The sequence below is a fragment of the Rhinolophus hipposideros genome (assembly GCF_964194185.1).
Source record: "Rhinolophus hipposideros genome assembly, chromosome: 2".
NCBI classification, from domain to species: Eukaryota; Metazoa; Chordata; class Mammalia; order Chiroptera; family Rhinolophidae; genus Rhinolophus; species Rhinolophus hipposideros.
In genome coordinates, this window is record NC_138048.1 from 99355170 (window position 1) to 99372347 (window position 17178).

General features: G+C 41.4%; 1 protein-coding gene across 2 annotated transcripts in view; it reads right to left on the bottom strand.

The window, feature by feature from the left end:
• The window catches only part of TIAM1 (TIAM Rac1 associated GEF 1), a 347472-nt gene that overhangs the window by 129979 nt on the left and 200315 nt on the right, over positions 1-17178 (bottom strand). For both annotated transcript variants that reach the window (XM_081076606.1, XM_081076605.1), the window contains 2 exons: positions 10204-10381; positions 585-1558 (listed from right to left, as the gene is read on the bottom strand). In XM_081076606.1, the coding sequence (XP_080932732.1) occupies positions 585-1547 (963 nt within the window). In that variant the 5' untranslated portion in view covers positions 1548-1558; positions 10204-10381. The remainder of the gene's footprint in view (positions 1-584; positions 1559-10203; positions 10382-17178) is intronic.

Consider the following 17178-nt stretch of genomic DNA (forward strand, 5'->3'; position numbering starts at 1 on the left):
TCTTCCATTCCACCTCCCTCCAGAGACGGGTCTGGACTGCATCTCAAGGAACAGGAAATTGAAATGGCTCCTGGTAAGGCAGGGAGCCTGCCAACTTCTGAGAGAAGCTGACAGATGACCAGAGCCCGCCCTGAATCCAAAACACCTCCTCCAACGAGCTTCCGACTAACCTCTTCCCACCTGCAGCGCGGAAGAAGTAAGCTCTGAGAGTCCACAACCCACCACGGCCATCTGTCCACTGACAGGACCACGTTAGAAAGGAAGCTTAGAATAGACAAGATGCTGTTGAAAATTCGAGTTGGAGAGGCAGTTTCTCAATAAGAACTTATCAGCTTTATTCCCACTCCTATCACCTCACCTCCCACACCAACTCTTTCCTTAATCCCCACCCCTGAAGCCCAGAACTGAAAGAAGGGCAAAGCAAAAGAGAGATGAATCCTGCAGAAGCAGCCTCAGCTGCAGCAGCCACCCGGCAAACAGGGAAAAACCCGACACAAAGATGGGAATCTTAGAAGAGCAAAATCATTCACCTATAAAGTCATGCACCATTTCCAAAATATTGAAACAGACTTCAGTCACTTTACCTGAGTTGTTTTTGCTCTTCTGCCTTGCATGCTGTTGCTATGGCTAATTTGTGGGTTGGTGGCACCTTCAGAAAGACAGTGAGATTTCCTACAGGGAAGTGTGTTATAATTACTGTAGGGAAGAGACTCTTCAGCAGCAGCTGGTGGTATCTTATGGTTTGCAAGATCAGGAATATCAGACACCAAATTCCGACAGTAGCCCGCGAATTTGCTCCTCGGCCCCCCATTTGCCATCACTTCAGAGTTTTTCTGAGCATACAAGTCACTCAGGGAATTGGCACGCTGACAGGCGCTGAGCTGCCGGGGACTCGCCCCGGTTTCCATCCCCCGAGCCTCCTCGCAATCTTTCTCTTCCGCGGAACCCAAGATTTCCTCGTTGCTTGTTAAATGTTCTTGGCTCAGATCAGAGAGTGAGAATTCCAGGCTGTCCTCCCGCCAGATGTCTGCAGATTTGGAGCGTTTCTTCTTAAAGCTCGCCGTCTCCATGAACGCGGGCCCGTTGGATGTATAGGGATGCTGTCTCCTGCCTCCCTCAGCCAAATATGTAGCGTCATCTCCGTAAAGCCTGCTCTCCTCCGAGTCTGGCATGCTCTGCATAGAGGCTGCTGTGAGGACGATACTGCTGTCTACGCTGGGAGTGACAGAAGAATCGGTGTACGACACGGGTCTCAAGCCCATATCCACTCGGTCCACCCAAATGGGGCTCCCGAAGTCCTCTAGGGTGCCTTCCTGGGAGAAGGGTTCCAGGCCATTTTCAGCCAGGGACTGGGGGATGCTGGGGGTGCTGCTGGATCGGGTGCTCACTTCGGAGTTCCTGTGGATCACCTTCCCGGAGGAAGCGTGCCTGGTCCTCCGAGCCTTGTGCGACAGGCGCAGGGAGCGCGACGTGTGCTTGCGCCCCAGGCTGGCATGCTTTTCTCCATAAAACTCATGCTCTACATTTTGACTTTCTGCGTTTCCCATGGTTCTACGGTCTGTAGCAAAGAAAAAAAAGAAAGGAGGGGATAACTGAGTCACCAATGGATCTGGACAGTTTAACAGAAAGAGCTTCGCAGGAAGGGTGGGCCAACAGCCTGGCAGATAATGGCGCACCCTCCTACTTGCACCTGGCAGGTACTGGGACGCTTACACCTTAACAGGTGAGAACTAACATCTACTGAGATGACCCCTCTGAGGATATGAAATCAGAGCATAAATAATATCATTAGGAAATTACACTTGTCTTTGCCCAGAGGGTAGCTACCTGCCTAGCAGGCTACAGTGTTGCTTTCAGAGGCTGGCAACCCTTGTCTTCCTTCCTATAGTTATACATTTAGTTTATAAAGTTCTACTGCTATCCATAAACTGAAAACTCAAAAAGTACAAACCAAGGAGTCTGCCCAATGAGTAATTTTCTGATTAAAATTATGTATTTCAAAAAACAAAACAAAAATCAGAGGTACATTTGATAACATCTCTCCCTCCCAACAGTCGTCCTGCTTCATTCAGATTCCATCTATGCTTCAAAATCAATCAAAAATGAAAATACTCAAGAAGTATGTCTGATCACTTCTTCCAAATACATCAGAGGGCTTTACCTTTAATTTTATAGCATTCTGAAAACCCTGATTTTCAGTTGGGAGGTGGTGTGCAGTGGGAGGTGGGTGAGGGGGATGGGCAAAACAAAATAGAAACCTGGCTCCCTGCTTCGCAGCAGACTAATGGGTTTATTTCTGGGAGTGAATCCAACCTGAGAACATTAATACCGTACAGAGTGCCCTGCAAACAGAAACTCACGTTGTAAAACCACTAAATGGGATTCAGCCTTTTGGTGCTACCCAGGTTAACTGGAGCCCCTCCTTAGCATTTTTCTAGTCTCTCTCACTGACATGATGTCTATTACCCACAGAGGGAAATAGAAACATCTTCAAAGGTTAACAGTCATGACTCTAATTAGCCTATTTTCCTTGCTCTGCACGAAGTTTCTCTATACCATTCACATCATATACACTGAAGATATGCACATGAAAACGGCCAAAAAGCAAAGTAGGAAAATATAGTAGCTAGGCATATTCCTGAGCTGATTCTTTCAAGCACCTACATAGTTATTCATTCAGAAATATATACTGAGCACCTACCATGTTCTAGAAGCCAGAGACACAGCAGTGAATGGAACAGGTACATTCCCTACTCTCATGAACATGATATTCTAGCCAGGGAAGGCATAGAATAAACAAAAAAACTGACAGGCACCGAAGTGAAACTGAGAATGAATTCACTCACTGTGACCACTACGAACAGTTTGAAACACCTTGGAATAGAATGCACCTTCCCACTGATCCGGGAATCACTCCATAAGCCCACTGTTCAATCCAAATCCAATCTCACAAGCACATCTTTACTGAAATGAAATTTGTGGCAACAGAAAGGGAAAACCTCCATTTAATGTTCCATTGAGTTCAGGAATAACTCATACAGACACCAGATGTGAAGCTATTCCCATTCTGGAATATTCCCTACCAGGTCACAAACATCATGTGATTCACAGAGAGAACATTCAAAACAGAGACTCCCCTTTTTACTACTTCATAGCAAGTACATTTCAAAGCTGTAAGTTCATGCCTCTCTGGCTGGCATCTTTAAAAAGCAAGAAAAAAAGATAAAAACTCAACTCAATAGAGGAAAAATGAAAAGGTCAACTGTCTATGCATGTTATTTACATTCCTAAGAATATCATAGACTGTATTTTTTAAAGCAAAATAAATAAATAAGCATTTCAATAAAATTAAATGCCATGACCAATTTCCTAAGAGTTCTCAATATTTTGAAAGTATACATTAAGCTACCCGGACGTGTCTTTATGCCTCTTTGTTTTGCCAATAAATAATATAAAGCTTAGAATAAGTGTTAGCCACAGTCCCATTTTAAGAAATCACACAGCTTTAAATGTAAAAGGGGGGAAGAATTATGGTGAAAGACACTGAGAGAAAGGCAAAACTGTCACCTCTACTACGCTAGGGTGTACTCTCCTCTATCACATATATCAAAAGTTTGCAAATATAAATTGACAGATATATTCTCAACAACAAATTTCTGGTTACGCTTGTTTCTGCCAACAGAAAACTAATCAAGTTAAAAGCCTCAGGAGAGGTTTCCTAAAGGAAATGACCCCAAGCTTCAAGAATTACAGCACTCCATGCATCATTTTGATGGTTCTGTTATATTAATAGCAATTTTAGTAGCAAGATTCTTTTCAGCCAGCCAAGGTAGGAAAGAAGCCATTTTTATCTTCAGAACTAGAATTTAGAGATGAATGCCAAATCTTCTAAATCCTACCAAGAGAAATTCTCAGGGGATGACCTAAGCAGAGTCAGCAGGAAGTTTGAAGCAACTAAAGTTAAGAAAAATCAGTTTCTGGGGACTGCTGAAACCCCTTAATTTGAAAGCTTTTCCTGAAAGGTCAGTGAACTCCTTAAAGGTCCATGTGGGATTAGTGGAGGACTCTGAAATAACATAAGCATGAAAAATTAAAAGTGTTCATTGTATACAACAGACACAACCTCCCCTTTTGGGGACAACTCCAGCCCCACATTTTCGGTGATGAACTGAAAATTCTCATCCTTTTCACATACATACACAAAATGCCAGAGACTTCCAGCTTCTTATTTCTCCCTGTTCTCTCCTACTTAACCCTTGTCATTGATTCATATACATATATATATATGTAAACAATTTTTTTAACCCTGTTTTATATTTCACATTTGCACAGGCCTTGTTTGTCCCTGTGAGTCTAGAAGCAACTTCAGGTTAGAAAGTAGCTTTGACTTTTTTTCTTTCACCTCTACAGAGACTCGCGTGTTCCCCTCATGATAAAGAGTCAATAAACGTTCAAGCACTTTCGTAACAAAAGCAAAAGGTCGGTGATCAGTACCTCACCAACATAACCACCACAGTCTTTAAGTAAGAGGGGGAAGATGAAGGCGGAGGACACGCTGAAGATACTGAAATGCAAACACTACGACTGAAATGTAAAAGAAGAACATTAGAAAAAGGGTATTCGATCTCAAACCAGAGAACATTACCAGTTTTAAACCCTTTAACCTCTCAGGTTCTGACCATGATTTACTTATGTGGAATGTTATTGGTTTCAGATAGCTTACACTTTCAGTGGTATTTAATGGGAGGGGTGTTAGGCAAGAAGTAGTGGGCAAGATTTTAGTGAAAGAACAACTCTCAGTATGTAAACCTCAAATCTGCCTTCTCATACTTTATTTTCTTTCTTTCCTTCCTTCCTTCCTTCCTTCCTTCCTTCCTTCCTTCCTTCCTTCCTTCCTTCCTTCCTTCTTTCTTTCCTTCTTTCCTTCTTTCCTTCTTTCTTTCCTTCTTTCTTTCCTTCTTTCTTTCCTTCTTTCTTTCTTTCCTTCTTTCTTTCCTTCCTTCCTTCCTTCCTTCCTTCCTTCCTTCCTTCCTTCCTTCCTTCCTTCCTTCCTTCCTTCCTTCCTTTCTCTCTCTCTCTCTCTCTCTCTCTCTCTCTCTCTCTCTCTCTCTCTTTTTCTTTTTTTTAATTAAAGTTTATTGGGGTGACAATGGTTAGTAAAGTTACACAGGTTTCAAGTGTACAATTCTGAAATACATCATCTATATATAAGGGTAAACGGGATCAAATATATGGTGATGGAAGGAGAACTGACAATGGGTGGTGAACACACAATGTGACATATAGGTGATGTATTACAGAATTGGACACTCATACTCTATTTTCAAAGTTAAGATCTGACTTCCCTGGCCCAGGGCCTTTGCCCATGGTCTTCTTGCTGCCTACAACCCTTCCTTCAGACATTACCGGGCTTACTGTCTCCACGTCACTCAGGTCTTGACTCAGATCTCAGGGAGACCTTTCCTGGCAGCTCTATCCAAAATGACAGCCCCTCCCACATAGCTCCACATTTCCTATCCCTCTTCTTTGTTTCTTCCCCCCTCCGCGCCCTTATCATTTATCACAATTGTAACAAACAATATATTTCACTTACTTATCTTTTTTACTCTCAATCCTGCCCCACTAGAACCTAAGCCTCAAGGAAGACTGCAAGTTTTGTTTGTCTTGTTTGCTGCTGTATCTTCCGTGCCTAGAACACTGCCTGAAAGGTGGTAGGTGCCCAATAAAAAAATACAGAACAAATGAATGACAAAATCAACTTGAATCCAGGATGTAGAAAAAAATCATACAACTACAATAAAAACTAGACAAGTATGTTCCCACAATGTGAACCAGAGAAAACACATATCAGTCATGAGTGGGCTGGCTCTGCTACAGAGGGGTGCATGCCTAGGCTGCCCTCTGCTCTCTCGTTTCCTCCCTCTGCAGACCCACGCAGGTCCCTCATTCCAGACCACTGGGTTTAGGAACACCTTCATCCATTAACTGAGTTGAGGGGTTCAGCTGACCCTGTCCCACTGTGCTCCCCAACACCAGGTTACCTGCACAAAGAATCGAGGCCTTGCTCCTCTCTTACTTACTCCACTTAATTCTCGCCTTTGATTCTTATCATCCTCCTCTTTTTGGAGCTGTTCCTGCAGAGGTTTAAGAAAGGGGGTTGGAGTTGAGAGGGCACCTCTCCCCATTGTCAACATAGAGAATGTGGTTCTATTCAGCCTAAGATGGTCCAGAAAAAATGGGGGCAAAGGAGACATAGTGCCTGATGTGCAGGGATCATCTGAAAGTAGTACAGGGTCTGAAAATCTCAGGGCCAGAGATAAAGACACGAGTGTGACTTTTCCATTTTTCCCAACACCATGATCTTTCTCTTAAACTGATGAGTAAACTTTCCAAGTAATCATTTTTAACTTCCCTTAAAACTCATCAAATTAAATACACAATGAAAGAGTTAAAGAACTTTATCCTAAGTACAGTCATTAGGTTGGTCCATACATACACCAGGTAGGTGTCCCTTTTCAGGGACTATTTTATAGATTAATTAGCCTACTAAGCCTTATGTGATAAAATGGTGTAATTGGGGGAAAAAAAAAGTCAAATTCCTGGCGTTGGTAGTTTACTAAACTTATGTAAGAGGCAACCAATATGGAAAACTCGGTAAAGGGTATACTTCCTGCATACAATTTCCTGTGAATCTAAAATTAATTCTAAATAAAGAGTTAAAATAAGCAAAGCCTTAACTAACTGGAATATTCTAGTTAAATGAAATTTTGTTTAAAAGTGAGGATTCTTCAAAATGAAGCATTTTTCAATCCCCTTTTAAAGCTGAAAGTCATCCAAAACATTCTAGTATAATTTCAACACACTAGGCAATAAAACATGAGAATGTATTGGGCATTGTCTAGCACAATGTCACCAGGAAATACAAAGCAAACACAGACCAATGGTCCCAAGTGAGGATAAAGAGAGATGCAGAGTTGATTCACTGGAGATAGAGCTTCTGTCTTAATAAAGTAGGGAACACAACTGAATTGCTAACATCCAGTGCCAGCCAAGATGGAGTAAGGCACTATGGTTGACCCTTCCCCCACTAATAAACACTAAAAACTCCAGACCAAATAAACAGCAACTACCAGAGCGTTCTGAAGAGTAAACAAAAGCAGGTGGATTGGGGAAGGGAGTCAAAACCTGAAGAAGGCACTCATACAAGAGTGAGTTTCCTGTTTTTGTTTTTATAATATTATTCTAATTTCTCTCTCAGCCTTGCACGGAGGGTGAGCACCCAGCGCAGCTGTGGCACAGGCAGCAAAAACTCCTGAGACACTCCTGTCATTCTGGCCAAATGAACCAAAAAGAGTGGTCCCTGCAAGCCAAAGAGATGGGGGATCTCAGAGAAAAAAGAGCTGGAGAAGCACGTCATCTGTGCTGTGTATAAATCCACATTTAGCCCCTGGCTCACCACTCAGATGCACATGCCTGGGACTGACCCAAAGGGAGATAGCACATGCTTTGAACACTGAATTATGATATAAACCATGGCCCACACCCCAGACTTAGCCCCAGGTGGCACATGTGTGGGACAAACCCAAAGCAGCAGAGCAAAGGCTTTGAAAACTGAACTTATTAGAGCCACCACACACCAGAGGTCAGAGAGAACTTCCAATTTGAACCTAGCCAGGTTGATTGCCTGCTAAAACAGCGAAACAGAAAAATCAACATTCTCCAGATGATTTTAACAGGACCTAGAGTCTCCCAACACAAAACATCCATGATGCATCCCAAAGAATGAAAAAAAACTAACTAATTCTCAAGGGAAAAGACAATCAATACGGGTCAACCTCAAGGTCACCCAGAGTTTGAAATTATCAAAGACTTTCAAAACAGCTATTACAACCGTGCTCACTGAGTAAAGGTAAACACTCTTGAAATAAATGATAAACGTCTGCTTGCAATATGTACGAACATCAATTATTGTACATGAGTAGAGAAACAGAACACAAAAAAGGAAAGGTAAAACCTGTATGATCCAAGATGTAGCAAGTAAGCTGCATTTTTCTAATCACACTCATGTTATGTTTTCTCAATACTACATGAGAAAACATTCCAGTTAATAGAAAGCCACCCCATGGTCAAGGTGTCTAAACAGAGAGAACAAAGAAAAATACTACTGTAACTTCAGACTGGTCAGAGGGCAAGAGCGAGAGAAAGAAGTTATAAGGGAAACTGGAAATAACTCATCATCTCAAGGACTAAGGAAGTTATAATAATATTTTTATGGTTTCAGGGGTCTAATTCCCTAGATGAGACCAGAAGTGCAAGCAATACTCCAAACAGACAGAATGCCCCACCCTGTCACTGGAGAACAGGAAAGCTCCACGTGACCAAAACGCAGCCTGTGGGGCAGCCTGCCAGGGCTCACGCTGTTCAGTAGTTATTCAGAAGGTGATTTTGGTATTAGGGTCAAACATCTCTAGAGCAAAGCTCTTCTTATTCTCAGGAAGTAAAAAACTTAAATTTGACACGTACATCCAAGATACTGGCTTTGAGCAAATTAAAATTTTCTTTAAGAATATGAATACTATTTCACTTACACACACACACACACACACACACACACACACACACACACACTAGACCTGTGTAAAATTTTTCAAAGTAACTACTTTGGGTAAAGTGATTATGAATAATTTTAATTTTCAAAATTATACTTTTTTGTATTTTCTAAAGTTTCTACACTAAACCTGCAATTCGCTGTAAGGAAAGAAACATAAATAAAACATGTTGACATGTTTTAGTCCCTGGGTTTTTGGGATCATTAAAGAAAATAAGGATGTGGGCACTCCTCTGACAGCTACAACAGAACAGCACCAAACCCAAACTTGAAACAGATGGTTTGGGAAAATTACCTAAGACAAAGAAAACACTCTCTAGCTTGGATTTAATCACTCTCTCCACATTCCGATCCATCTTGATTGACCTCCTCACATTGTGTCTGTGGCATGATTATTTGTACACCGACACACTTATCTTGCTTTGTATATATGCCCTTCCCATTTTATTATAATCTCCCGATGGCAGGGACCATGCCTTACTCGTCACTGTGTTGCTCATCTAAATAAACTGAAGTTTTAGCACAGCTCTTCTCATTGGGAATGCTCATCATTCAGACTGCCTTATAACAAGGGCGCTTCAAAAATATAAAACATTAGAGCCCATTAGTAGGGTGAGCCCAAGATGACCCAATTCATATAATATTCCAGTCAAAAGTTAACTATGAAAGCAAGGTTTCTCTGTGATTGCTGAAGGCATCGTGAAATCCAAGCATAAGGCACTTAATGACGTATATAAATTATAATTATTAATAATAAAATTTTTCATTCCCCTGAGGTATTTAAAAACATCAAAATGCACGTAATGATTACCCTTCCATGACTTAAAAACAGACCTCCAAAACTGCAGGAGAAAGCATGAAATGTATTTATTTCAAAGTTAAATTTGAAGTGAAAATCACAAGACAACAGATTGCAAATTTAAAATTAGATTCCAGTGGGAGGTCTTGGTTTCAAGCCTGTTTTTTCCCTACTGGAGGCTGAGCTTGAATACAGGCGGGGAATAAGAGCTAAGATTAAACTGAGACAAAGTTCTGAAAGTTTTTGCTAAATCTTTACAAACCCATGAAAAGTGGTTTGCCAAGTCGCACACAAATACCCCTAACACAAGAAACTAAACAGGAAAGTTTTGCAACAAATAAAAGATGATCTTTGATTTAGGAAGATTATTATTTTGACTGTATTTACTTTGCTTTTTAAAGATTATCCAAACCAGAAACAAAATATATCATTGTTTTGAAGTAAGATTTTTGAAGGGAGGATTGCCTTTTTCAAACATAATCTCACATAAAGATGACGAAGCTTGGGGATAAATTTAAAAGATCCTGAGGGCAATTCACAAGGGAAAAAAGATTTCATAGGTACCTGCTTTTTCTTTCTTCTTTTTTTTTTTTATAGTTGAAAATGCTAATACTTTTGAATTGTTAGATGGGTGTAACCTTAATCCAAAGAAGTGATTCCAAATTCTTTTTCCCACGAGCCACATACAACACAGCAATTCTAATTATATGAAAATGTGTCTGATGCACCACCTTTGAAGCATTTCCATTAATTCACGCACATGTATACAGGCTCGGGTGTACATACGCAAACTTACCTTACAAGGCAACAAGGGTTCCCAGCCCAACTTGCCCCAAGAGCACTGTGGCATTTAGATATTGAGATTGGAAATGGTGTCAGGATGAACAGTGGCTAGGACTGGGAAATGTATCAGCACCTGCCCCTCGGGATGGCTATCAAGGTCTCATCTGAGTCTCTGAGAATGCGCCAAAAACCTGGAGAGTACAGAAAAAGAGGGAAAAAAGATCAGCCATAATACAGGAAGTAGGCATTTTCATTAATGCTCCAACATCCATTTGGGGTGAAATACCACACCCCCAATCAAACAATGCACATTTAGCTACAGATATAAAATGACATGCATACTCAGATAAGTAAATATGAGCATATTTACATTTCTAGTAATAAGTAGCCTGACAACTAATTTCATCATTTTAACCTATCCCTGTAGATTAAGGGATCAGACAATAGAAGCAGGTCACTATGAAATGACTTCCATGGATCTCTCTTAAGTTTCCAAAGATCTCAACAAACAGAGATAAACGAAATGAAACAAGGGAATCTCAGTTATTCTCAAAGTCAAGCTCTATAACAAAAGTTGAAGAAAAAGCTAAACGACAGTAAGACAGAAGACCAACTTAAATACACAGACTTTCTCATCGTGTCCATATTTCCTTAAGCTGTCCAACTTCAGAGGAAACTCGTGAAGCAGGTGCACAGGACAGAGTTTAGGTAAAATATCCAAACTGTTACTTAACACAGAAAATAAACTAACAAGGATACGTCCAAGAACAAGCAGTAATAATGATCTTTTCTTTTTTTTCTTAAAGCTTGCCTTCTGAGGTGAGATTGCAAACACTAAGAAAGACATAAAGGTCCCTTGGGGTGGCTGCATCTGATTACTCTCCTAGTGTACACTCCTTTGTGGAGCTGCTCACAGCTGACACCCACTGCTGGAGGTTTCAGTAAAGGGACAGACACTTGGAGCAGGATCACAGAGGAAACTGTCTACTTTGTGGAAGGCAACCACACAGTGGCAATAGATAAATATACCAGCGGTGCCAAAAAAATGTATACAACTGGATACCTTGGTCGACATTGCTCAAGCAGTAGTTGCCGTAATCAGAAGTGTCTGGACACTGATGGTAACCACTTTGAGCACCTCTTGTAATTGCAGAAGTCAGATGTGACTTGCATTCATCCTTTGTTATCGGTATATATTATTACTTTTTTTTATTAGTTTCTGGTGCACAAAACAACAGAATAGTTGGATATTTACACCCCTCAAAAAGTGATACCTCCCTCAATCTACTACCCCTCTGACATCTTATCTAACTGTTCCAATTCCATTGACTCCATTCCCTACGCTGTACTCCACATCCTGTGACTATACATGTATTAAATTACAGTTGACATTCAGTATTATTCTGCTTCACCTTCAGGTGTACACTGCAGTGGTCAGGCATCTACACCGTGCATGGAGTGGTCTTCCTAAGAAGACAAGTGCCCATCAGATACCCCACAAAATCTTTACATTATTGATGATATTCCCCAAACTGACTTTCATATCTCTGTGGCTATATTGTGACTACCAATTTGTGCTTTCTAATCCCCTCACCTTCTCCCTCATCCCCACCCCCTCCCAACTATCAACCATCAATTTTTCCTCTATATCTCTAAGACTATTTCTGTGTACCTTGCTCATTTATTTAGTACTTCAGATTCCACATATAAGTGAGATCACATGGTATTTGTCTTTTTCCACCTGACTTATTTCACTCACCATACTGCTCTCTAGGCCCACCCGTTTCATTGCAAATGGTAAGATTCCCTTCTTCTTTATGGCCAAGTAATTATTACAATTTTAATAGTATTTTCCTTTTTTAAAACGTGTTTACATTTTTATTTTTGGTCACCCTCTGTATACATGTCCATAAAGAACAGAATAATAAGCAAAGTTACTGTTCTTTCTTATCTCGGAAAACGTGCTATTTAACAGTGAAGTTGGTGACTCACGTTTGCAGGGGAAGGAGCGTGAGTTCCCAGCAGTACCCCGTTATTACCCCAAAATACGTGCCCTTTCCATAATTCCCCCCATCGCTATCCTGTTCACTCTCTTTTCTTGGGCATCTTCCTTAAGCTGCTCTCTGCAAATTTCCAAATTTTCAAAGCAGTTCCTGAATTGCTTAGGAACTGGCAGAAATTAATAAGCAACAGCCCATTTATATTGAAATGGACTCATTATGGCGCCAGCTGCCAATAATTTGCAAGGCTGGATTCTTGCTGGCAAACGGGGCCTGCGGGCGGCTGTCCTTCCACCTGCACAACAGAGGCTGATAATGCGTTTTTTTTTACTTTTAAAAAAAAGTACATATTCTATCTACCAGAACGAAAATGTTTCTCTCTCTGTATTCTTCTAATCCCTGAGCAGAAAAACTTCATGGAGAAGGAGGTGAAAGGTACAGGGCATTATTTATCAAACAGGCAGGAAAACAAAACTGAGTCTCTTGGGTATCATTTTTCTCTGATTTTGGTGGAAAAAACTTCACCTGTGCCCCTGGCTGTGGCACCGACCCACGATACGGACGAATGAAGAGCCCCACGTTTGTTCTTTTGCAATCAGCAGACACACTAAGGTTGCCATGTGCCAACAAGTAACTCGTTTTGCCTGTAAATGGGTTTGTTCCTCTGTGGCCTTTTGTGACTGTATGTCATGGCAACTTGAGAACTATCAGGATTCCGGGTTTTATTCAAGAGCTGCAAAGAATTCAATTTCAGTGCAAGGCGGCTATGTACCAAGCACAGTGTTTGGAGGGAGTTCAAGGCTGGAGTCCCGCTGCCTGCACATCAGGCCAAATCTCAGTTGCACACTTACTTGTGGGGAAATACAAGGCAAACTCTAACAGTCAGTTTATCCCTCCACAAATGGGGATAACAGACCCCCAGCTACTGGGTTGTTAAATGAGATCACCTATGTTACACGATTAGCTTAGTGCCTATGCCATGGTGAGTGCTCAATAAATGTTGTTTCCACTCTAATTTCACATTTGTAAACCATAAGGGGTACACCACAGAAGGGCCACTATTATTGGGGCTTCCTTGAAACATGACACCTACTCACCTGAAACTGGGACTTTGTGATAAGTGAGATGAAACTAGTCACCTTAGATTTGTTGTGGGACAAAAACAGGGGAATGAATGAACCCCTCGCTGGAAGACTGTGATCTACTCAATTTGCGACAGCTCACGCACACACACAAGCCATGCAGACAAAATCTGGAAGTACCAGTCGGCCTGCTTACATTATGTTAAGATAACCCCAGGAAAGTGGACACTGGATGAAACAAGTTTTCTGTCTCACTCTGATTCATCCTCAACTCAGAGTCCATTTCTGTGTCAGATGTCAAGTAACCAGTTTTCACAGGGAAGTGTGTGTGCTGGGGGTGGGGAAGACATTACCAAAACTAAGCTTCAAATCCCTGCGAAAATAGACAGGGCTGAGAAGTCCCACAGCTCCAACCCTAGAGTCTGCTGTACAAGGAAAACATGGCAACTGTCAGAAATATCGTGTCCGTGGCATTTAATCCATGCCTTTCCCTAAAAAGTCTGCCAGACCAGAACTTCCTTTTTCACCTTCCAAAAAACACTCATAAGGAACATCCTGTTGTTTTTAAGTCCTTGTAAGTTCTAGGAATCAGAGTGTATAAAGAAAAGGATACTGTACTTGCCCACAAAATACCCAAGTTCATGTACCAGGCCCTATTACTTACTAACTTATGTGATATTGGGCAAGTAAATTACCCATTCTGAAACCCAACAGGAAAAATAAGGACATAAGCTCATCTGCCTTACTTAACACCAACCTCAAATGTAGGTGTTAAAAAATTAGAGAATCAACATGAAATCACACTATAAGATATAAAATGCTACATAACTATGTAAACTGTTATACTGTTCACTGAGATTTAGTGCCCCCAAATGTTCTATAATTAGTGAATCAATGAGAATCAGGAAGTTTCCCCTTACCCTGAACCTTTGTGGGTGGGATGATGCAGTCGTCTTGGATCAAAATCCTGAACAAGTCAGAATCCTGAATATTTATTTTACGTGTAATAAGCACCAAAAAATTTAGTTTTGGGTATGCATACTTAGTGCAAAAATCACTATTGGATGGATGGATGGATGGAAGGAAGGATGTGAAGCACTGGAAATTTTTAAATGGTTCAAAAGTTAGAGAAAATTCATCAGTCATTTTCTTTACTTATTTAAAATCATTACTCTATTCAACAAAGGGCTCAGGATTAACTTTGAAAGATACATAATATAAACTAGAATAGAAAAAATTACTACTGGAAAAAGGAAAGAAACCCAAAGGTTAAGACGAAGGGAAGAGGGAAAGAATAAGGGTAACAAGCCACACAGCTGTCTCAGTTTAACAGAAAGCTTCGTAACAGCCAACACAAAGAGGTAAAACAGGGCCGTTGTAAAATTCACAATTCCCTCATCAATTACTCAGAAGGATAAATGTTCTTGGTACTAAGATCAGACAGAAACTGTCACTGGTGGTCCTTTGAGGGCACTGTGATATGATGAGCAATGTTCTGGACTCCAGCCTTCCACACGGGCTCAGTGACAAATTCATACGGATGTTTCTTATCTTGATAATTGGTGTTTTTAAAAATCACAATTCAGTGACAGTTCTAAAGAGATATAACACTGCTGAAGTGTAGAGAGGTTGTATACCATTCAGGAAATTCTCCTTGAATACTGTTTGTTCTCCAGAGTGTTGGATCATGGCTGTGGGGTGGTAAGCTTGAGAAGGAGCTCCCTGGCTCATGGTCAAGTGTAGCTGGGCCAGGCTACCAGGTGACCACACCCCATCAGACATAAAGGGATAGGTCCACCAGCGGTGAGCTTGTCTGGCTTGTGACAAAAAACTAAGACCGTGACAAGGATTCCTGAACAAAGACGAGGTTGCCCACCTTCCATCTCAGATGAACCACATGAGCAGTGAGGGCCCTGGGGCAGGACCAAGATTCTCAGTGAAAAATCATTCCCTCAGCACAGGTGAATGAGCTATGATAAGGGCTCCAAATCCCTACTCCAAAAAGCATGGGTGATACGATTTTAGCACAACCATGTATTCAAGGCAGGTAAAAACCAACACCCAAACCAGCCAAACAAAATCCTTAAAAGTTCCCACATGCAACGACTGCCTTCATTTCAGCAATGCTACATCTCAGTGTATCTAAATGTATCTCAAGGTAAGTATCTGAGCAAACATGGTCACAGAATCAATATTTTTAAGCCAGCTGTAAGTCAGGGATTTTCCATTAAAATAATAACTAATTTTAGAACAGTGAATCTTTGGCAATACTTAACCCACGGGTTCAGCTGGGACAGACATGACCATATTTCATAGGAGTAAAGGCAGTGCATTTCAAAGAGAAATAACATCTCCCCAAGTCAGGGAGATGTACCATTTGTGGAACGCTTACGATCTGGCTGGCATTGTGTTACTGGCTCTAGGCCAAAATGCTCTTCTAAGTTTCTCTGGATTCCTGGTGTTTATTGTCTTGCAACTATACTTGGACCCTGGCAACTGCCAAGGCACACAACTCCAACATTACGTCACTCACTCTGAAGCTCCCTCCAGCTTCATCCGAGGGCGTTTGGAAACCACCAATCCCAACGGGCTGTGTTATACAGCTGGCCATTAAGTCTCCCAAACACCCCACAGCCTGGCCCTAACACGGGCTCAAATGAGGCCCCCACTTACTGAAAAGGATTTCATAGCCTTTTCAAGACAGACCACTAGAATCACATAGCTCCTCAAAAATCTAAGCAGTATCATTGCCACGAAGAAGCCACGAAGCTACTGACACTTGAGAATTCCACCCAACATTCCAAGAGTAGTGACCATGTGATGTGAGAGCTCAGCTCTGGACTCCCGGCTCCCAAATTTTCAATTTCAAGCTTGAGTCACATCCAAAAAGTGCACCCGTATCATTGCAAGAGAGAATGGAACTTTTGATCCCCAAAGAAAATGGAAAGGGATCTACTGAGAGGTAACTTCTAATGCTGAATTCTGTCCTTTGCTATTTCACCACATTGCAGCTTAAGTTAAAAGGGTATCTCCAATGACAACTAGGTCCCCGTAAGAGGCCACTGGGAGAGGATGATCCTCTGTTGCAAGTGCTTCCATACCTCCTGTGAAACACACCGTGCTTCCCCAAAAATAAGACCTAGCCTGACAATCAACTTTAATGCATCTTTTGGAGCAAAAATTAATGTAAGATCCAGTCTTATTTTACTATAAAATTGGGTATAATATAATATAATATAATATAATATAATATAATATAATATAATATGATATAATATAATACCAGGTCACATATTAACTTTTGCTCCAAAAGATGCATTAGAGCTGATTGTCTGGCGAGCTTTTATTTTCAGGGAAACACAGTAATAGACTGTATAATCCTTAAACTGCACACCAGAATAATCTTGTCAAAAACACATCAACACCTTAGCTAGAAGAAATTTCAAAACAAAGTCACTTAACCCAACAATGTCTCTTCCAAAATGGAGCCACCCAGGTCTCTTTGATCTTCCCTTGGGCAGACCTGCCTCCCATTCCATGTCAGCTGTAGATGCCTCACCAGGCACAGGAAGAAGCCTTGTCTCCGGCGATACTAGGGCAGCTCCTCTCTCACTGTCTAAGACTGAAACCTCAGGAAGGAAATTTGGTTGATTCTCTCAGGCTTTGCAAGCCTGAGGTTCATTCAGCCTTGAGACAAAATGGGAACAGACCAATGTCATGGACACCAGTTCACAGCCTTATGTGAGCAGTCAAGAAGAAGGCACTATAAGAAAAGGGACTCTCACACTTAGCAGCTGCCTCTAAGACCTTTCCCTGGCCCGCCCAAGTGACCCAAAAGTATGAAAATGCAACCTGCCATTTCCATGATGGTATCCAAGCCCTACAACCTGGCCTCTCCTTTCGCTG